The sequence below is a fragment of the Haemorhous mexicanus genome, chromosome 26 (assembly GCF_027477595.1).
Source record: "Haemorhous mexicanus isolate bHaeMex1 chromosome 26, bHaeMex1.pri, whole genome shotgun sequence".
In the NCBI taxonomy this organism is placed as follows: Eukaryota; Metazoa; Chordata; class Aves; order Passeriformes; family Fringillidae; genus Haemorhous; species Haemorhous mexicanus.
Genome location: NC_082366.1, coordinates 1,372,693 through 1,394,235, shown reverse-complemented (window position 1 = coordinate 1,394,235; position 21,543 = coordinate 1,372,693). Strand labels below are relative to the sequence as shown.

Below are 21,543 nucleotides of genomic sequence, written 5' to 3'. Positions count from 1 at the left end.
GGCTGGACTATCTCCTGCTTAGGCTCTCCCCTGCAAATTTCCTCTTGCTGCATTCCAGAAAAGGGCACCAAATCCTTCAGGACTTGCTGCTCCCTCTCACAGTGCCTGAGGAGACATCAGCTCTGTATTCCCACCTAAGGAATTTGGGTCTGGCTTTTATTTTCTGTTGGATTTCATTTTCAAGCAGAGGGAGGAAAATAAAAAAAAAAAAAACTGCATGGGAGGGGGAGATAGGAAGAGCAGCATTAGGAGTGGATGAAAATCCCTTTGTAAAACAAGGGATTTGCATATAACTTCTAATTAAAACTTTTATGGTTAAGACCTGCTGGTGTTTTGCAGCCAGGCTGGAGTTTTGTGGCAGCTCTGAGGGAGCAGGAGGCAGGGGATGAATCCAGAATTTCCAGGATGATCCCAGCCATGCCAGACAGCGCTCCTGCTCCCTGGTGCAAACCTGGAGTAGCAACTCGTGGCTCAGGCTGTGCTCCAGCCGTGCCTTCAGCCTTCCCTGCTTGTCCTGGCCCATCTGGCCACTGTCCCAGCTCCAGAGGACACGGGTGACGTCAGGGGAGCTCTTGCCCATGCTTGCATCAGCCACGACGTTGGTGGTCGGAGTGTCCTGTGGGAACGGGCTCCTTTTCCTCTCAGCTCCACTGGGCTGATGCAGCTACTCTTCCACAGGGGCTCTGGAAGTGTTTCTGCAAGTGCTTCTGGAGAAAAAGAGAAAATTTTATTTTTCCTTTTTTTTTTTCCCTTTATTTTAATCGTATTCAGTGCAGGAAAGGATGTTGTTCTGCCAGGTTGGCCAGGTGAGGGGAGAGACACGGAGAGCAAGTAGGAAGAGCCAGTCCCCATCCAAGGAGGTGCTGCAGTGGGAGAGAGGGATGTGAACAGGGAAAAAGCCCAGTCCTGTGGGTCTTTGTGCTCCCACAGCAGCCTGCTGCTTGGTGCTTTTATAATTGTGTTACACAACCTGCCAATGCTTGGGAAATGGGGAGAAGGACCAATTTACAGTCCTGGGAGCAGAGTATTCCCAAAAAACTCCTAAAGGCCAGAGGGCTGCTTCCTATGGGGTTGTGTCCAGCATGGTGCAGGACCAGGCTCCCCAGGGGTTTTAGGCAGTGCTGTGGTTCCTGGAGCATCCAGGGTGTGTTCCATGATGGGTTAAGGATGGCAAGACAGGCTCTCCTGTATCTGGGTGCTGTGGGGACACCTGGAGCCTTTCTAACAGCCTGGCCTTTGTCTCTGTCCCCCAGGCTGGTTCCCCGAGGTGACACCGGGGTCCCCATCGCCGGCAGAGGGGCCATGGCCATGTAGTGCCCGCCGGGAGCGGAGATGGCAGCGCAGAGGATCCGGGCGGCCAACTCGGGAGGGCTCCCGCGCTGCCGGTCCGAGGGCACCCTCATCGACCTGGGCGAGGGCTTCGCTGAGACCGCGCTCTGCGACGTCAAAGGTGCCTGGCCAGCCCCCTCCTCACTGCATCCCCATCCCCTGGGAGGGCTCAAAGGGTGCCTGGCCAGCCCCCTCCTCACTGCATCCCCATCCCCTGGGAGGGCTCAAAGGGTGCCTGGGCATCCCTCCCTCCTCATTCCATCCCCTGGGAGGGCTCAAAGGGTGCCTGGCCAGCCCCCCCTCCACACTGCATCCCTATCCCCTGGGAGGGCTCAAAGGGTGCCTGGGCATCCCCCCTCCTCACTGCATCCCCATCCCCTGGGAGGGCTCAAAGGGTGCCTGGGCATCCCCCCCTCCTCATTCCATCCCTATCCCCTGGGAGGGCTCAAAGGGTGCCTGGGCATCCCCCCTCCTCACTGCATCCCCATCCCCTGGGAAGGCTCAAAGGGTGCCTGGGCATCCCCCCCTCCTCACTGCATCCCTATCCCCTAGGTGGGCTCAAAGGGTGCCTGGGCATCCCCCCCTCCTCACTCTATCCCCATCCCCACCCCCTGGGAGGGCTCAAAGGGTGCCTGGGCATCCCCCCCTCCTCACTCTATCCCCATCCCCACCCCCTGGGAGGGCTCACAGGGTGCCTGGGCATCCCTCCCTCCTCATTCCATCCCCTGGGAGGGCTCAAAGGGTGCCTGGGCATCCCCCCCTCCTCACTGCATCCCCATCCCCTGGGAGGGCTCAAAGGGTGCCTGGGCATCCCCCCTCCTCACTGCATCCCTATCCCCTGGGAGGGCTCAAAGGGTGCCTGGGCATCCCCCCCTCCTCACTCTATCCCCATCCCCACCCCCTGGGAGGGCTCAAAGGGTGCCTGGGCATCCCCCCCTCCTCATTCCATCCCTATCCCCTGGGAGGGCTCAAAGGGTGCCTGGGCATCCCCCCTCCTCACTCCATCCCCATACCCTGGGAGGGCTTGGTGATACCAACAAGGTGGTGACAAAGATGTTTCCTCTCCCCAGCACTGGGAGCCTGCAGGTTGCTCCTCCAATAATATTTTTTTTTTTTCACCTTTTATTGCTTTTTTTTCCTGCTGTGTTTTCCTTTTATGCTCTGTTACCCAGCATAAAAGCCATGGTCAGATGGGAGGGGAATTGCTGCTCCCCTGGCAGGAGAGCATCCCAAGGAAAAACTCCAGGTGGAAGCTGGAGAGCACTGAGGGCCTTGAAAGTAAACACACACAAAGGAGATTGTTTTTGCAGGTGTAGCACCTGAACATCAAACACTTGCTGCAAATTAGATGGGTTTTATTGCAAAACTAGGAATTGCTCCTCTTCTCCAAGGGGTTTCAGCACATCCCTGTTAACCCCTGCATGCCCAGCTGGAGGGACAAGGAACAGCCACTTGCCTGTCTGATCTGACACCAGAAATGCTCCATCCTGCAGCACGACTGGGTTAACAGCAGCTTCCAACCCAGCAGGCTGCCAAAAGAATTCCAGTTTGGAGTTTCTGTGCAGTTTCCCACTGGATGAATGTCCCCACACCTTTGCCTGCTGGCAGAGGAGCTGTTCAGGATGTGTACAAAACTCTTCTCCTTCGAATGCTCAACCCCCCAGGCTATATTTAAATGCCTCTCTTTGCTCAGCTGTATCTTCCCTTGCCTTGTTTTTATTGTGGGTGAGAAGTGCTGCCAGCCTTGAGTGGAGACTGCAGGGATGTGCATTCTGAGCTCCCATCCCTTTGTCTCTGGGATTTTAAGGGCTTCCTGTGTTTTCTAAACTCCCTTTTCCTCCCACAGAGCTCTGTTGAAGCAGGTGCTGTCCCAGTTCCCTTGCAGCTCCCTGTTGGTGAAAATCCAGCTTTCCTTGTTTTTTCAGAGTCTCTGGGGAGACAGCACACATTTAACCATTGATGGAACATCATCTGCAGCTTGTTCTTAGCTCTTTTTACAGAAACACGTCCTGAAAACGAGAGCAAAGCCAATTAATAGGCTGGCAGTGTAGGCTCAACCCAGCCTGGATGTAAATTGGGATCCCCTGGCAGAAAACTCTTGCACTGGTACTTCTGCAGGGGGGGTTGGAGCTACTGCCAGGACCAGAACAGCAGTGTGGGAGGGAGGTGTGGGATTCTGTGAGGGTTCAAAGTGGGTAACCTTCAGAACCACAGGATGGTTTGATTTGGGAGGGACCTGAAAGCAGGGAAAGCTTCCCCTAGCCCAGGTAACTCCAAGCCCCATCCAGCCTGGCCTGGAACACTTCCAGGGATTCAGGGGCAGCCACAGTTTCTCTGGGCATATTTCACATGTGCAGGAGAGGGGTTACAGCAGAGCAAGAGGGCTTTTAGCCTGTAGGGAGAGTTATCTTGGGTTTGGATGAACCCTTTAGGGAAGAGAGGTGTGAATGTACCAGAAATAGTGGAGTTTTCTTGAAAAAATCGTATGGAGAAAAATACCTGCAGGCTTGAGAGCTTGCCCAGGGAATCAGTGGAGCTGCAAGTGTTCAGAAAACACATAGATGTGGCACTTGGGGACATGGCTTAGTGGTGGACCTGGCAGTGCTGGGTTAATGGTTGGACTTGATGGTCTTGGAGGCCATTTCCAGCTTTAATGGTTCAGTGATCCCAAAACTACCTTCATCACTTAAAACAGCATGGAATGGTGACCTGGAATAAAGGCTTCCAAGTCAGTGGTGGCTCTGCTGAGCACCTCTCACACTGCTGTCTCCTCCTTGCCTCTGCAGTGCCTTCTCCCAGTGCCTTGCTGGTGGACAACCCCACGTCCTTCGGGAACGCCAAGGAAGTCGTAGCCATCAAGGACTACTGCCCCACAAATTTCACCACCCTGAAGTTCTCCAAGGGGGACCACCTGTACGTGCTGGACACGTCGGGAGGGGAGTGGTGGTACGCCCACAACACCACAGAGATGGGCTACATCCCCTCCTCCTACGTGCAGCCCGTCAGCCACCGCAACTCCTCCCTGACCGACAGCGGCGTGATCGACAACCTGCTGGAGAGCCCCGACGAGGCCGTCAAGGAGTTGGACCTGCTTGGGGAGTGGACTGATGTGAAGAGAAACTCTGCCAAATCCTACCACAACAACCCCTTCCTGAACGGAGTGCAGACCAACCCGTTCCTGAACGGCAATTCGCAAGCAGCGGACAGAGAGTCCGACTCCAGCGTGGCCGTGGACTTGTTGCTCTTCGACGCGGCGGCTTCCACGGCGGCTCTCCCCGGTTCGGCCGCCAACAGCAGCCTGGGGAACCTTTTTGATGAGTTTCCCTCCACAAACAGGCTGGATGTGGAGCAGCCCGTGAGGAGGGACAACCCCTTCTTCCGAAGCAAACGCTCCTACAGCTTGTCCGAGCTGTCTGTCCTCCAGGCCAAGTCGGACGCGCCGGCATCGTCGGGTTTCTTCAGCGGTTTGAAGTCTCCCACCCCTGAGCAGTTCCAGAGCAGGGAGGATTTTAGGACAGCCTGGCTGAACCACAGGAAGCTGGCTCGGTCTTGCCACGACTTGGATTTGCTTGGCCAAAATCCCGGCTGGGGCCAGACGCAGCCGGTGGAGACCAACATCGTGTGCAAGCTGGACAGCTCCGGCGGGGCCGTGCAGCTGCCGGACACCAACATCAGCATCCACGTGCCCGAGGGCCACGTGTGCCCCGGGGAAACGCAGCAGATCTCCATGAAGGCCATGCTGGACCCGCCGCTGGAGCTGAACAGCGACAAGTGCAGCACCATCAGCCCCGTGCTGCAGATCAAGCTCAGCAACATGGAGGTGAAGACCTTCATCATCCTGGAGATGAAGGTGTCGGCGGAGGTCAAGAACGACGCCGTGAGCAAGGGCCTGGTGGGGCTGCAGTGCCTGCGCAGTGACATGAAGGAGGGGCCCTACACGCCGATGCAGCTGAGCTATTCCTATGGGGACACCATCCAGGTGCAGCTGGAGAACCTGGAGCCCTGCATGTACATCGCGGCCGTGGCGCAGGGCCAGAACATCCTCTACCCTTACACCGTGTGGGATTACATCAGCAAGAAGATCACGGTGGGCGTCTACGGCCCCAAGCACATCCACCCTTCCTTCAAGACCGTGGTGGCCATGTTCGGCCATGAGTGCGCCCCCAAGACCCTGCTGGTCAACGAGGTCACCAGGCAGTGCCACAGCCCGGCTCCCGTCGCCCTGCAGCTCTGGGGGAAGCACCAGTTCGCCCTGTCCCGGCCCCAGGACCTCAAGCTCTGCATGTTCTCCAACATGACCAACTACGAGGTGAAGGCCAGTGAGCAAGCCAAGATCGTGCGGGGCTTCCAGATGAAGCTGGGCAAGGTCAGCCGCCTCATCTTCCCGATCACCTCCCACGACCCCAACGAGCTGTCGGACTTCACGCTCAGGATACAGGTCAAGGATGACCAGGATGCCATTCTCACCCAGTTCTGCGTCCAGACGCCGCAGCCGCCGCCAAAGAGCGCCATCAAACCCACGGGGCAGAGGCGGTTCCTGAAGAAGAACGAGGTGGGGAAGATCATCCTCTCCCCCCTGGCTGCCACCACCAAGTATCCGGTTTTTCAGGACCGGCCGGTGTTGAGCCTCAAGTACGGGAAGCTGCTGAAGACGGTGGTGAGGCAGAGCAAGAACCACTACTTGCTGGAGTACAAGAAGGGAGACGTCATAGCCCTCCTCAGTGAGGAGAAGATCAGGTTGAAGGGCCAGCTGTGGACCAAGGAGTGGTACATTGGCTACTACCAGGGCAAAGTCGGCCTCGTGCACACCAAAAACGTGCTGGTGGTGGGGAAGGTCAAACCCAGCTACTTCTCCGGGCCGGATCTCACCACTAGCCTGCTGCTGGAGCAGATCCTGAGGCCCTGCAAGTTCCTGACCTACATCTATGCCTCGGTGAGGACTCTGCTGATGGAGAACCTCAGCAGCTGGCGCTCCTTCGCCGACGCCCTGGGCTACCTGAACTTGCCGCTCACCTTCTTCTGCCGGGCGGAGCTGGACAGCGAGCCGGAGAGAGTGGCCTCCGTCCTGGAGAAGCTGAAGGAAGACTGCAACAGCGTGGAGAACAAGGAGAGGAAATCCTTCCAGAAGGAGCTGATGACGGTGAGTCTGAGGCCTGGCGAAGGGGGGCTTCGTTCCTGGCTCTGCAGAGGGAGCAGGGGAGGTGGCAGTTTCCTGATTCAGTCTTTAGAGAGTGAAGTCCACCTTGAAGGTCTTCTGAAGACTGCTGGGCACTGCCAGGTGGGAGTCCAGCCCTGTGGTGGGTGGGATCTTGGTTTAGCAGGATCATGGCAATAATGAGGGATGAGCTGAGGTGCTTGGAATTCCAGAATCACACTATGGCTTGGGTTGAAAGAAACCTCAAAGCTCAGCCAGTCCCACCCCTTGCCATGGGCAGGGACACCTTCCACTGTCCCAGGTCGCTCCAAGCCCTGTCCAGCCTGGCCTGGAACACTTTCAGGGACGGGGAGCCTTTTTTTTGAGTGGCACCTCTGAGCTGGGATGTTTTATACATTACAGATGGAAATGTGTGACTTGCTTCATGTCCTGAAAGGAATCTGGGAGGAGCTGCCTGCCAGTATTTCTGGGATGCCGTTAGCAAGTAAATCCCTCACAAAATATCATCTCTATGATCCTTTCCAGCATTTCATAGGAAGTGAGCCAAAGAAAATACAGGGCAAAATGTCTGGGAGAGATTTGCAGCTCTCTCCCGTTCCGTGCTGTCCCACAGGAGCAGAGTAACTGAGTTATGGAGAAGAGGATGGTTTAAAATGTCAATTGGATTAAGGAATAGCTGTGGCCTCGCTTGGCAAAATGAAATTACGGCAAAAGGGGACTGGAGCTGAATGGAGGAGTTCAGTTCCCACACTCCTTTTAGAGAGAAGGGGGGAATTTAAGGATTGAGTAGAAGGTGTTATGAAGAGTATGGAATCCACTGTTACTCATGGAAATGTTGTCTGGAGAGTTCCCTATGCCTGGGTACCACTCTGGGGCCTGTGGGGCGACGTTCCAGCTCTGACTTTCAGCTTTCAGGTCATGCCACCAACACTGCTTCTGTTGCAGAGTTCTCCTGGCCATCAGTGACCCTTTCCTCACCCAGGACTGGAAAATCCCCCATTTCCCCTCCAAGGGAGGTTTTGCTCCTTAAATCATCAGGCTTAATGATTGTTGGGATGAAATCCGTGCTGCTCTTGCTGGATGCTTCCGGGACTGTTTACTTTACCTGTTTGCAAACCCCCTAGGTGTTGCTTTTATCTCTCCCCATTGTTTTCAGGGATCCCAGGCAGTCTGTAGGTCATGGAGAATCCTCACAGGGAGACAAAGGGAAAGATAAGGCTCAAGGAGCTGGTGACTCAAGGGGAGGGCTGGGAGCTGCAGGAAAACATCTTGCTCCCCTGTGGCTGTCAGGAGAGCAGAGTCCCAGGGCAGGTTTTATTCTCCTTGTTTCTCTAATCCTGCTCACTGTGAGGCTGAGCCTGCGGATAAAGGATGAGCTCCCTTCTTGGTGGAACATGATGCTGCCTCCAAAACCCCTGGCTGCCGTCAAATCCTCCTTAGCCTATGGAGAAATTAGATTGAGCCTGTTGAAAGAAGAAAATAATGATGTTTCAGGGGATGGCAATGGAGTAGTAATGGATTTTATTGTGTTTAAATCTGATTTTATTTGTAACAAATGGACTGGCTTTCTGGCAAGGGGAGCCAGCTGCACTAAGCTCCAGGGTGGCCATTTCAGCTGAAAGTTGGTTGTCTCCCCCGAGAAGGACTGGGAAGGGGGAAGTAGAAGCAGGTTTATCAGTGTTGAGTACACAAAGCACCAGTGGCAGAGTTGTGCACCAGCAGCCAAGCAAGGAAAAGCCTGGTCATGATGACTGGTTAATCAGTAATCTGCCTTTAATTACCACTTCTCTAATCAGGCACTAGCACTAGAGTGTGAAGGAAACTCAGGGGGATGTGGCTCAGGAGTTGCTTAGCAGAGAGGGAAAGCTCTCCCTCCCTCCTCTCTGCCCCTCAGAGGCAGGCAGCACATGGATGGCTTGGATAAAAAAGCTGGGCATGGATTCAAGGAGATTTCATTGCCCCTGGTGCCTGGCCCGTGGGGTTAGACCTGCCCTGAGACACAGGTTTTCTCCCTCCCTGGTTGTCAGAGAGACTCTCATTTATCATCCTTCCAACAGACACTGCTGTTGGGAAAAACACGGGTCTGCTGGGAACGGCCCCTGGCACGGCAGCAGGGAGCTGTGCAGAGGAAACTCTGAGCTTGTTCTTCTCCAGGCAACTTGTAAAGGTCACACAGGAGATGAGCTTGGGATATGGTTTTTTTTGCCTCCCATTGTTTTGTTTGCTCTGACTCCCGGTATCCAGGTATCCATGTGCTGCTGCCTGGCTCCTGCCAAGAGTTTCTGCTTGTCCCTGGTGTGTGCAGGCCTCAGAGAGCTGCTGGGGGGCTGGAGCTGTCCTAAAGTCCTGCAGGTCAGGGTGTCCACAGCTTTGGGTTGGAAAGGACCTTAAAACCCATCCCTTTCCACCCCCTGCCATGGGCAGGGACACCAAGGATGCTCCAAGCCCCATCCAGCCTGGCCTGGGACACTTCCAGGGATGTGAAGCCACATCTCTGAGCAACCAGTGCCAGGAGGCCCTCACCATCCTCAGCATGCTGAGATCCAGCTGGGCATCATGTCCAAGGGAATTACCCCATGGAGGCAGTGCAAGACTTTATGAGGTAAAAGAAAAAAAAACAGTATTTAAGGCTGAGAGTGTGTATTTAAACATGCAAGATGATTTTGGAGGTGGTGACAGCCAAAACAGTGAGTGAGATGTTTGATGCCCAAACAAGGGTTATTTTGGGGAACACTTGTACAGAGACAACTTTTTTGGGTCAAAACCTGGCCTGTATCCTAGAGAGGATGAAAAGCCAGGAGCCTGTGCAGGAGCATCCTCTCACCCTGTGGCTCTCTCGGTCTCCTTGGGCCTTTATCCCCTGGGTTTGAGGAAGTCCCAGGGGGAGCTGTTTTCCTCCACAATGCTGCTTTCCTTCATTAGGAAATAGGATTCTGCATTTCAAAGCTGGGATGTAAATTCAGCCTCCCCTGGATGCCTTTTAAGTTGAGGTGTTTCTGCTTTGAACTGGGATTTGAATATCAAACACCCTCTTTCCTCTTTGCTGGGCTGGCAGAGCTGGTTCCCAGCTGCTCCCAGGGGAATAAATAATAAATATTTCCAAGAGCTCTGGCAAAGCACAACCCAGGTCACACCTGGGTGATGAGGGATGGAGACACAGTGAGTGGACCCAGCTATCCTGGGAGGCTTGTCCAGGGCAAGGGAGGAGGATGGAAAAAATTGTGGCATAATCCCACTGGAGGATTAAGTCTGCTGAGCTAATCCCGGTGTCTCCAGTAAAATTCCCCCTCTGGCTGCCACCTCGGCGTCTGTGATGCCTTGCACCCCATCCCCACGTGGCTCTGGTGTCCTGTCACCTGTGCCCGTGGGACTGGAGCTGCCAGGGCACAGCAGGTGGTGCTGTGGCCATCAGAAGGTTTCAGAGTCAAGCAGACCCAGCCATCTCTCTCAGAGTCGTTGTTTTGAGTGATTTTGCAGCTCTTTGACAAGGTGCCCTCCCGGGTGTTTTCCTTGCTGCTGCTTTGTTGTTGACCTGGAGCAGGAGAATCCATCTCCTGCAGCTCCATCTTTCTTAACCCAGCTCCAGGCACTGCCTTCTGACCTCGGGCAGGAGATGGGAGCAGCTCCTTCATCCTGCTCCCCTAAAGGCTGGGCTGTGCAGGGATTGGCATCCAGGTGCCTGGAAAGGCAGGTCTGGGGATGTTCAGTCTGTCCCCTTCCTTAGGACCCTGCAGAGAGGGGGATGGATCCTGAGAGGGAGCAGGGTCCAGAGAGGATGGAAGATCCAGAGGGGAGCTGGATCCAGAGAGGGTGGAGGATCCAGAGGGGGAGCTGGATCCAGAGAAGGTAGAAGATTCAGAGAGGGGAGCTGGATTCAGAGGGGGTGGAGGATCCAGAGGGGGTGGAGGATCCAGAGAGGAGCAGGATGCAGAGAGGGTGGAAGATCCAGAGGGGGAGCTGGATCCAGAGAGGGTGGAGGATCCAGAGAGGGTGGAGGATCCAGAGGGGGAGCTGGATCCAGAGAGGGTGGAGGATCCAGAGGAGGTGCAGGATCCAGAGAGGGTGGAGGATCCAGAGCGGGCTGCAGGATCCAGAGAGGGTGGAGGATCCAGAGAGGTGGAGGTTCCAGAGAGGAGGCTGGGTCCAGAGGGGACTGCAGGATCCAGAGAAGGATCTGGATGCAGAGGGGGTGCAGGATCCAGAGAGGGTGGAGGATCCAGAGAGGAGCAGGATGCAGAGAGGGTGGAGGATCCAGAGAGGTGGAGGATCCAGAGAGGGTGGAGGATCCAGAGGGGGAGCTGGATCCAGAGAGGGTGGAGGATCCAGAGGGGGAGCTGGATCCAGAGAGGGTGGAGGATCCAGAGAGGTGGAGGTTCCAGAGAGGAGGCTGGGTCCAGAGGGGACTGCAGGATCCAGAGAAGGATCTGGATGCAGAGGGGGTGCAGGATCCAGAGAGGGTGGAGGATCCAGAGAGCAGCTGATCCGTGGGCTGTGGGAGAGGAGGTGGTTCGGTTCTGGCACAGATGTGTGAGATCTAAATGCTCCTGAATGTCTTTTTGCCAAGCCAAATGTGCTCCTTTGGATGGATTTCCCTGCTTGTTGGACAAGGGGTTCATGGCCTCCCTGGCTCCCACAGGAAGCCGGTGTCAGCACCTTGGAGGAGCAGGCACGTGCTGGGCTGCAGCTGTGATTAGAACCCAGCTCAGTGCTAGGCTGGGAGCAGATAAGGGGAAAATCAACATGCAAATCGCTGGAGTGGTTTCAGATGTTCCCATCTTCCCTCCCCCAACTGTCCCCCACACAGACTCCAGTGGGAAGATTTAACCCTTCTTTGCCCCAGAGCCAAACCTGGATTTCCCCAGACCCCTGTGTCAGGAGGGGGTGTCAGGACCCAGAGGGGCAGAAAGGGGATTCTGGCCACATGGGAACCACCTCATCCTTATGATTTCCACAAGAACCGTGCCCGTGCTGCTGTGAAGGAGTGGGTGGGGTCTGTTTGCTTGGTTTCCATTTTTAATACCATCAAAGCCCCTCCTGAGGTTCAGGGTGGGATTGGCCCAGGGTCTGGAGTTGCTGCTGCTGGGACTGTTGTGGTCCAGAGGCTCTGGCAGAGGCTGTGGGAGCCCTGGGGAGTGGGATGATGATCCTGGCAGTCAGATCCCATCCTCTGAGAGTGAACACTGCCATTAATCCCATCCTTCTCCAGGGCTGCACTGGGGCTTCTCCCCTACTGCAGCTTCATCCCACTCTGAGGGGATTTCAATGGGATTTGACACTTTAGGGCAGAAGCTAACCCTACTCCATCCTTTTTTGCCTGGCTAAGTCATTCCTACCTAGAAAACCCGGACTGATGCATTTGCTCTTTCCACTTCAAAACCATTTGTGGAAAATCTCAGCTTTTTAGGACAATAAATGATCCAGGAAGAGGAGGAGGAGGAGAAGAGGAAGAACATCCCAAGCTGAGCAATGGTCCTGTAGTGTCAGAGTCACCTGGGTCTCATCCCAGTCTGCCCCCTGACAGGGCTGATGTCCAGGTCCCATCCCAGAATGTCCTGGCTGTGCCTTGCCCACTGCTCTGAAGGATCCTGCTGCTCTGGGGTGGAGTCTGGATTAGTTCCCTTGATTAAAAGCATCTGTTGTCCTCAGCCCCTGGGCTGCTTTAAACTGCTTAAGGTGGGGCCTGGACATCTTGGGAGGGGCTGCCTGGAGAACCAGGCTGCAGACCCCATCCAGAGGGGTCCAGCACTTTGTTCAATTAATGGGATTTATTCTCTTGCCAAGCCTGCTGGCCTCATTTCCCCAGCTGTCGCTAAAAAGGAGGAAGGAGGATTTTTGGGACGCTCCCGGGGGGAACTCACCCGGCCTTGACTCCCTGCTTGCTTTTCCCCATGTCCTGCAGGCCCTGCTGAAGATGGACTGCCAGGGGCTGGTGGTGAGGCTGATCCAGGACTTTGTGCTGCTGACCACGGCCGTGGAGGTGGCCCAGCGCTGGCGGGAGCTGGCCGAGAAGCTGGCCAAGGTGTCCAAGCAGCAGATGGACGCCTACGAGGCCCCACACCGTGATAAGAGTGGCTCAGTGGACAGCGAGGTGAGGGCAGGCACACCCAGCTCTGCACAGATCCTGGAATTCTCTTGGCTGGAAAACACCTTCAAGGTGTTGGAGTCCAGCTTTTGAGCTATCACTGCCATCCCCACAGATTAATGGTTGGGTGCAATGGTCTTAAAGGCCTTAATGGTGTTAAAGGGCCTACGAGGCCAGTGGACAGCGAGGTGAGGGCAGGCACACCTGGCTCTCCACAGATCCTGGAATTCTCTTGGCTGGAAAACACCTTCAAGGTGTTGGAATCCAACAATTGAGCCAGACCCGCCAGGTTAATGGTTGGACCCAATGGCCTTAATGGGCCTTAATGGCATTAAAGGCCTTAATGGTGTTAAAAGGCCTACAAGGCCCTGCACCGTGACAAGAGCAGTTCAGTGGACAGCAAGGTGAGGGCAGGCACACCTGGCTCTGCACAGATCTTGGAATTCTCAGGGCTGGAAAACACCTTCAAAGTGTTGGAATCCAACCTTTGAGCCAGACTCACCAGTTAATGGTTGGGCCCAATGATCTTAAAGGGCCTACGAGGCCCCACACCTCGATTAGACCGGCATGGTAGACAGCAGGGTGAGGGCAGGCACACCCAGCTCTGTACAGATCCTGGAATTCTCCGGGCTAGAAAACACCTTCAGGGTGTTGGAATCCAACCTTTGAACCAGCAATGCCAGGCCTACAGGTTAATGGTTGGGCCCAGTGGTCTTAAAGGGCCTTAATGGTGTTAAAGGGCCTTAATGGTGTTAAAGGGCCTACGAGGCCAGTGGACAGCGAGGTGAGGGCAGGCACACCTGGCTCTGTACAGATCCTGGAATTCTCTGGGCTGGAAAACACCTTCAAAGTGTTGGAATCCAACCACTGAGTCAGGCCCACAGGTTAATGGTTGGGCCCAATGTCCTTAAAGGGCCTTAATTATTTTAAAGGGCCTTAATTATCTTAAAGGGCCTACAAGGCCCCGCACCACGATAAGAGCGGCATGGTAGACAGCAGGGTGAGGGCAGGCACACCCAGCTCTGCACAGATCCTGGAATTCTCTGGGCTGGAAAACACCTTCAGAGTGTTGGAGTCCAACCTTTGAGCCAGCAATGCCAGGCCCACAGGTTAATGGTTGGGCCCAGTGGTCTTAAAGGCCTTCCCAACCCAAGCGATTCCATGTTTCTCCGGAGGTTCCTCCAGAGCACACTCCCCTTGGAGGAGCACAGGGATCTGAGGATGTTGGGGGTCTGTTTTCCCAGGAATGTGCCCGTTCTGGGATGCTGGCTGAGCTCTGATCCCCTCCCACGTGTGTCCCCCTCTCCCCAGGCCATGTGGAAGCCGGCGTACGACTTCCTGCTGACCTGGAGCAGCCAGATGGGGGACAGCTACAGGGACGTCATCCAGGAGCTGCACACGGGGCTGGACAAGATGAAGAACCCCATCACCAAGCGCTGGAAGCACCTCACGGGCACCCTGATCCTCGTCAACTCCTTGGACATGCTGAGGGCAGCTGCCTTCAGCCCCCAGGACCACGAGGATTTTGCCATCTAGCCTGTGTTTGTCCACTTCTCCTTGGCTGGGAATTTTTTTCCCTCTGTTTTCCCCCCCCACCCCCTCTCCCTTTGACTTTAAGGAGAAAAAGTGGAGGTTGGGTTTGAAGAGGCCAAAGTTTGGCCTTCAAGCTCTTCCCTTGGGTTTGAAGAGGCCAAAGTTTGCAAGTTCTCCACCAGGACTGGAAATTAGCAGGAGATATCCCACCCTGATGGGAGTTCATCTGGAAGGGGATGGCTTTTCATCCAGTTAAACTATTTCTTACTGAAAAATAAAAAACTTTCAGGAGGGCAAAGGGGTGGGGAGGGATCCCAAAAGAGATCACGTTTTCTAGGCATTTACAAATAAAAGTCTAATTTTTGTAACGAGCAGTAGAAGTTGTGACCACTTTGGGGAGGGGTGGGGGAAAGCTGTGGCTGGTTTTAGGTTGTAGAAACTGCTTTGACATGATGGGGTTTGAGACAAATATGAGTCCTGTAAATAAATATTTTAAGAGGAAGCACAGTAAATGCCCTTTCCCCCACTACAGGCAGGTTTTGAGTGACTAAAGCACCACAGGAACTTGGGCTGTCCCTAAATTTGGGATGTGCTCGGCCTCGCCCAGGCAGCACCATGCCCCAAAAAAGACCTTTTTTTTTTTTAATTTTATTTTATTCACAGGCCCTGTGAGCATTTTGGTTGATTTTTGGGTTATTTCCATGTCTCTGCAGACGTGGGTTTTCTTGTTTGAGGCCAGGGAGTTGCCTGTTCCTGTTTTTCAACCAGGAGGAGCTTCCTCACACCTGGATGTGGTGCAGGACACCTCTGGAAGAAGCTGGAGGTTTGAGCCAGACCTCAGGAGATGGATCAGGAGGGTGGTGAGAGGGAATCAAAGTCCCCAGGTGCTCCTGCTTTGGGGAAGAGGCCAGAAAGGGGGAGGAGATTGTTGCCATGCAGATAATCCCTCTACAGGCAAAGGGAAAAAAACAAACACAAAAAGGGACAAGAGAGAGACTCTTTCTCCTAATTTGAAATCTGAGCTTGCTGGGGATGTTCCAGGTGCTCTTTGCCATTGATTTCTAATTCTTCAAGGCTCCTCAAATCCAGTTTAACTTGTAAATAATCCTTACTATAAACCTGGTGCCAAAAACCTCAATATTTGTGTCACCCAGTGCCCGTATTATTTTTCTCCTCTTCCTTTTAAATCTGAGTTTTTTGAACGACTTCCTTTCCTCCCTCTCCTCCCCAGCTTTCAGCTATTTCACCTGGGAGGGGAGTATTTTTTGCACAGAATGATTATTGTAAGTGCAAAGGCTCCTTTTAGTGAAAATCTGCCACCAGAGGATGTGTAAAGGTTCCTAAAGGATGGGGGTTTTTCTTTTCAGGTGAATTTTAAAAACAGTGGAAGAAAAAGAGTAGGAAAGGCATCATCTGGTGGAGGGAATGGTGCCTTTTCCTTTTCCCAAAGACCCCCTCTCCACCTTAAATTTCTCCTTTAGGGGGTTTCCTGTGCAATCCCCCATAGCCCAGGGGGTCTCCCAGCCCCTTTCCCTCTCCCTGCTCTTCCCTGCAGGAGCTAAAATCCCTGCTGCAGTGAGGGCCAGCTCCAGGTGCAGGCAGCAGGATGCCTTTTCCCTGGGCTTTTACCCAGATCTGGGCTTTGCCCCCTGGCTCCAGAGCTCTGCAGGAGGCTGTGCTGGCAGAGTGGCAGGACCTGGAGCCTCCCGTGGTCCAGGAATAATCCCAGGGGTTTTTTTACTCCCCCTTGGTTTTTCTGCCTACCTCTGAGCACCCACCTTGGCTGCCTCAAGCACCCTGGGCTCAGCTCCTCACCACCCTGTGCCTTGGGACCATGGCCAGCACGTTTTGGGGGCTGTGGGATGAGGCTGAATTAACTTCTCCCCAGTTTTGGTCTGAAATCCCATCGTTCCTTCCGTGCTGGGGCTGGGAATGTGTCCCCCTTCAGAGCTAAACATCAAGGCCTTCTCCCAAAAACCTGTCTGGGCTTTGCATTGCCAGCCTTGTGCAGTAACTGTTTTTTGTTCTTCTTGTTAATGGTAATTTTTTTTTTTAAAGAAAAAGGAGATTTTTTGGGGGGAAAACCCCATTCCAGTGGAAACTGTTACTCTCCAGGGCTCCCAGTTAGATGTCACCTGCTGTTGTCTCTCCATCCCAAAGCAGAGTGGGATTAATTTAGTGGAGTTTCCACTGTGCCAGCACCCAGAGCCAGTGGTCTGAACCTCATCTCCTCCCTGAGCCTTCCCACCCCACTGTCTCCAGGGGAAAAGTGCCTGGAAACCATCTCACCCCCAGACTGCTGCTTATGCTCAAGCTCTAGGTAAGGAACCTCCTGAAGTGGGACAAGGTGTGGATGCAGGGTTTCTTTTGGCACAGAGGAGTTTTCCTGGTTGTTTTCTGGCTGGAGAAAACACTCCTGTGTTTAGCCAAGGCTGCTGTGCTGCTCCCAGTCCCAGTGGAGCTCAGATCCCAAGGCAGGGAAGGGAAATATTTTGGTTGCTGCTGCCCTGCCCCAGCTCTGTGGGGTGGGCACAGGGGATGTGCCCCACCATGGATACCCTGCTCTGGGAAATAGGGACACCAGTCAGATGATTTGGGGAGTTCCCCCTTGGCTCCTCCCCTGCTCCCTGGAATGTTTCAGCTTCAGGGAAAGAAAAGATTTGGCTTTTTACTCCTCAGGGAACCGAGTGCTTCAGCACAGGTCACCTTGCAAATGCATCCCCACAGCATTTTCTCCTCTGCTTCAGCCCTTACAAGAGAGGGATCGTCTTCCATGGGCCCACCCGGCCCCAAAAGGCTGAGGGAGAGGTGTCAGGAGGAGGAGGGAGAGGAAAATCACCCCGTGGCTATCGGGGTCTCCACTCAAAGCATGGTCTGCAGGGAAATCTGGAGCTGATGAGACCCTGCAGCTCTCTGGGTGTTTGTTTCCATGCCCAGAAATCCCTGCTGAAAACCCCTGCGATTGCTGCCTTCCCACTCTTCATGAACAGCCTGGTGTGGGTTACCAGGACACGCTGGGAGCGCTCAGAGGAGCAGGGCTGCTCCCAAATCTTCCTCAGGTTTTCGTTTTGCCACCAAATCCCTCCCTTTCCAGGGCTGACCCCTGCATCCAGCCTCCTCTGGGGGCCGTGTTCCCGTGCCAGCTGGAGGCTTGATGGTTTTGTTTTGTGGAAAAACCGTGCTGGAAACACCTTCAGTGAGGATCACAAGGGATTCCTTGGAATTCTGCACCACCCCTGGGTGCTGGGGTGTGCTGCTGTTCTGAGCACACCTGGCTCAGCAGTCCTGTTCCACCTTTGGGTTTCCTTGTTTGTAGGATCTTTCATTTCCTTGTTTGTTGGATCTTTAGTTTTTTTTTTTACCTTAATAGCCCGAGGTGACTTAATCAGGCCTGATTTTTCACAAAAAGACGTTTTGGATGGCTGGAAATTCAGGGAGATGATGATGATCATCCCAGGAAATGCAATTCCCATCCCATGCTCACAGCATGACCCACTCAAGCCTCCTTTCAAAGCCCTATTTTTTTCTCTCTCTCTTTTTTTGGCAACAGGCTTTACCCAAAGCATCCCCTGGGGCTCCCCTCTTCTCAGCTCAGCAGGTTTAATCCATGGCTGGAATTCAGGGGCTTCTGAGCAACAAATGGCATCTTTGGGCTTAAAAAAATCAATTTATCATAATGAGGGGGGGAGAAAGAAGGATATAAAGGTATGTTTTTCCCAGGGGGTGGCTGATTGCAGGATTTGGGGTGGAAGGACCCTGATGTCCAAGTGAAGAGGGCTCTGGCTGGGGGAGAACATGTAACTTTTTACAGTTTTGCAGCCTCAGTCGGTGTTGGGATGTTGGGAGTGAGGCTGGTTGTGGTTTGCCCTTCCTCCCCCTGCCCCTCCCTGAGTCATCCAGCCCTGAATCACCCTCCTGCTCTGCTGAGATCATCTCCAAGGGGTTGGGACCGACCCAGCCCCCAAGGACGGCCCCAGCTCCCCTTCAGCAGCCTCTGGGGTATCCTGTGGGCTCCTCCCTGCCCTGATGCCCCCCACTGAAAGTTAATTAAAGCTTCCAGCTCCGTGGCATTGTCCAGCACAAACTGAGTCCCTGGGGCTGAACCACAGAGGGATCTGCCCCAGCGAAGCAGGGATCATGTCTCCCTCTTCCCTAAAATAAGCCAGGCTGGTGGCATTCCTGGGAAGGACTCTGCTGCTTTTGTTCAGGCTGTTTTTTGAGGACAGGCTCAATAAGGCAGGCAGGAGCTGCCCGGGGGAATTTGGGATTTGCTCCATGACTCACTTTTATCACCCTGAGCAATCAGATCTAGCACAGGAGACCTTTCACCCTTCCTTAAAAGAAAGGGAATTGATGCTCCCTCCCGTGGAGGGAGAGTCTGTCCTGCCCTTTGTCTCAGACATTTTGGCAACCCCTTTTCCCCAGGTTTCATCCCACTCACCTATAAATAACTCCTGAAAACACCTCTGCAGGTGATAATTAATCTGAGGGCTCTGTGGCTGCTCCAGCTGAAATTGCCTGGGCTTGCTGTGCCAGCCCCCTGTCACCCCCAGGCAGTGCCAGGGATCCAAACTGCCCTGGGGTGGGAGAGCTGCAGTGCCAAACCCTCTGGGATGCTGCAGGACAACTCTGGGGGATGATGCAGGGGCCAAGGCATCTTCTGGAGCCCTTCCCATGGTTGTTCCCACAGCATTATCCCTGCACTGCTCCCCAGGCTGGACCATCACAGCTGCAATCCCAAAGCCACTGATTTTTGTGGATGCCTGTGGGTTTGGGGTGAGTTTGGGTGGTTTTGGTTAAATGAGGCTGGTGCTGGCCCTGGCAGGTTGGTCTCCCCTCCTCAGGGAGGTGGGATGCACTTCTCATCTTTTCAAGCTGTGCTTCCATGATTTCCCACAGTGGGAAATGAGCTCCAGGAAAACCTCCCCAAACTGGAGCCGTGCCTGGGCACCAGCAGCAGTAAGTATTTACTTTCTACAAAGCCACCCAAAAGGTAAATTAGCAAATAAATGAATTAAATTATTAATTGCAGGTCTGAGTGTGAGCATCCTTGTCCAGGGCAAGGGACCCACCTGTGGGTGGAGGTAAGGAAGGGCCCCAGGTGAGGAAGAGGGAGTGTTCCTGTGCCTGGGAATAACCAGGATATTTATGTATAAGGGCATACCTCTAAGGGGGAATGGCAATCAGCTGACAGAGAATAGGTTCAGATGGAATATTAGGAAGAAATTCTTCCCTCTGAAGGTGGTGAGGTTGCCCAGGGAAGCTGTGGCTGCCCCTAGAGCCCTGGAAATGTCCAAGGCCAGGTTGGACAGGGCTTGGACACCCTGGTGTGTCGCTGTGGGCCAGGGGTCTCCATGGACTCCCACACTGGAGGAGCCTGAGATCCACCCAGAGCTCCCATGGCAGTGGGAAAAACTCCCTGTTGCCCTTGGGGACTGGGCTGAGGCTGAGAAACCCTGTGGCTGCAGAGAAATGCCAGCAATTCCTGTCATTTCCCGTGGTGTGGCTGGTGGGAAGCAGGGGGAGATGCTGGCTGCATCCTCCTCCCCGAGCCAGGGCTGCTGTGTCCCCCAGGACACCCCATCCCAAAACCAGAGAGCTTTGTGGCCATAATTGCAGCTGGGCTGGGTCTGAGCAGTCCAGAAGAGCTGGGGAGCAGCCCTGGCTCTTTCCCAGATTTACTGGATGTTAAAATCCAGGGGAAAACTGGACAAACACTCAAAAGGTCCCGAGGTGGGAGCAGAAATCACCAGCTCTGGGGAGGGGGAGCTGCTGAGGTGGGAGGGGTTTGTACCCCCTTTCTCCAAGGGCAGTGAGGGCATTCTGGCTGCTGCCTTTTGAAGGATTTGCTGGGAAAGCTCAGGCTGCAGTGCCTGGGGCTCTGAGGAGCTTGGGGAGAGGAGAAATGGCTGGCCCTGCCTCAGTTTCCCCTTCTGGGAAGCGCCCCAGTGTCAGCTCCGGTGCTTTAATCCCGGCTGTGGCTGTGGATTTCTCCATCTCCCAGCAAGGGAAGCTGGGCTGGAGGCTCTGCCCTGGCCTCCAGTTAAGTGGCAATAAGAGGGGACATCATCCCTGATTTTCCCTTCCTGGGAAGGTGTGGGGAGCCCGAGCTGTGGTGATGATCCAGCTCCTTCCTCTGGGCCAGAGCCACTTGTCCCAAGTGCTTTGGCTCCCAGTTGGCTGTGGGAATCCTCTCCTGGCTGGCAGCAGTGTCCATACTCCTGGAGCACCTGGTTAGGGGATGAACAAGTCCCCGTGGAGTTCCAGCTGCCCCCCTGGGCTGGCTTGCTGGGAAGGGAGGCCTTGTCCCTGCTTCTGCCTCTGGGTGATCCCAGAGTGTCCTCTGCTGGGCACAGGGGGGGTTCTCCAGCCCTGGCCCTGCACATTCCTTCTCCAAGGGAAAGTCAAGAGTAGGATAAAGCAGTGAGGGTGAGGAGAGTGAAGGGAGGAAGACGATACCTGGATTCTGCTGTTGTTTTTCTTTGGCTGTGTTAAAAACATTTCTGAAGTGAATTAAGTCATGGGATGGGCATTTTGAAACTTCCTTCCTTTCAGTTTTTTTCCCCTGCACAAGGGGGTTGGAGCTGCAGTTGGGATATTTTTATATTTTTTTCTCAGTTGTGCTCCTCTGATCTGAAATCAAAGATTTCTCCCCTTGTCCTTGCAGAGAAAGTCACTGGGTTTATCCAGAGCCAGTTTGCAGCAGGGCAGTTGGAGAACTTCTCCTCAAGGACATTTTGAAGTGGTTTTTTTCTTGGCATTGGACACTGCTGGGAGCCAGGGATGCTCAGAGAGGACGGTAGCCACCGTGGCTGTGCTGTGACAGCCCTGAGAGATCTGCAGGGTCTCCTTCCCAGCTGTCACCAGAGCCACGGGGACAGCCTGAGCTGTCACCTCAGGAAGGTGTGGAGCTGCAGGAGCTGCATTTTCCAAGCAGCTCAGGCCTCACACACCGTGGGGAGTCTGCACACCCCAAAGAAAGGTTTCCTTCTGTTCGTGGTGGGCAGGAGGAGGGGAAGAAAAGTGCTGGGCAGGTTGTGGGCAGGGTGGGTGTCCAGGAGATTTGGGCACTGATATGGGGACAGGCCGAGGACAGAGACTGCCTTGGACTTCACCCATCCTCCTCTGAAATCCCTGCTTTTCCAAACTGCCAGGGAAAAGAGCAGCAGCAGGTACTCAGCAGGACACCTGTGCTGCCCTGGTGTACTGGGCTCCCCCAGCTCAGAGCCTGGAATATTCACCTGGGAGCTGAGGCAGCCTCAGGATGTCACCTCTCAGCAAGGACCACGTCACCAGGCAGCAGGGACAGCAATGCTGAGAAGGGGGTTTGTGTATCAAGGTGGCTTTCACACCATGGGGGGTTCAATCTGTCCCTTCTCCAGCTCTTCTTCCATGAACAACCAAGCAGCCCCCCATAACTCTCAAGCTAGAAAACACAGCAGCC

General features: G+C 54.4%; 1 protein-coding gene across 2 annotated transcripts in view; it reads left to right on the top strand.

The window, feature by feature from the left end:
• SH3BP4 (SH3 domain binding protein 4) overlaps positions 1-14,468 on the top strand; it is a 35,019-nt gene extending 20,551 nt beyond the window's left edge. Inside the window, exons 1-5 of one of the 2 annotated variants that reach the window (XM_059868366.1) lie at positions 671-806; positions 1,254-1,450; positions 4,116-6,469; positions 12,384-12,572; positions 13,878-14,468. In XM_059868366.1, the coding sequence (XP_059724349.1) occupies positions 1,333-1,450; positions 4,116-6,469; positions 12,384-12,572; positions 13,878-14,102 (2,886 nt within the window). In that variant the 5' untranslated portion in view covers positions 671-806; positions 1,254-1,332 and the 3' untranslated portion in view covers positions 14,103-14,468. Of the gene's footprint in view, positions 1-670; positions 807-1,253; positions 1,451-4,115; positions 6,470-12,383; positions 12,573-13,877 lie in introns of those variants that run through there. The other variant, XM_059868365.1, reaches the window with a different exon arrangement.
• Positions 14,469-21,543: the final 7,075 nt, after the last annotated feature.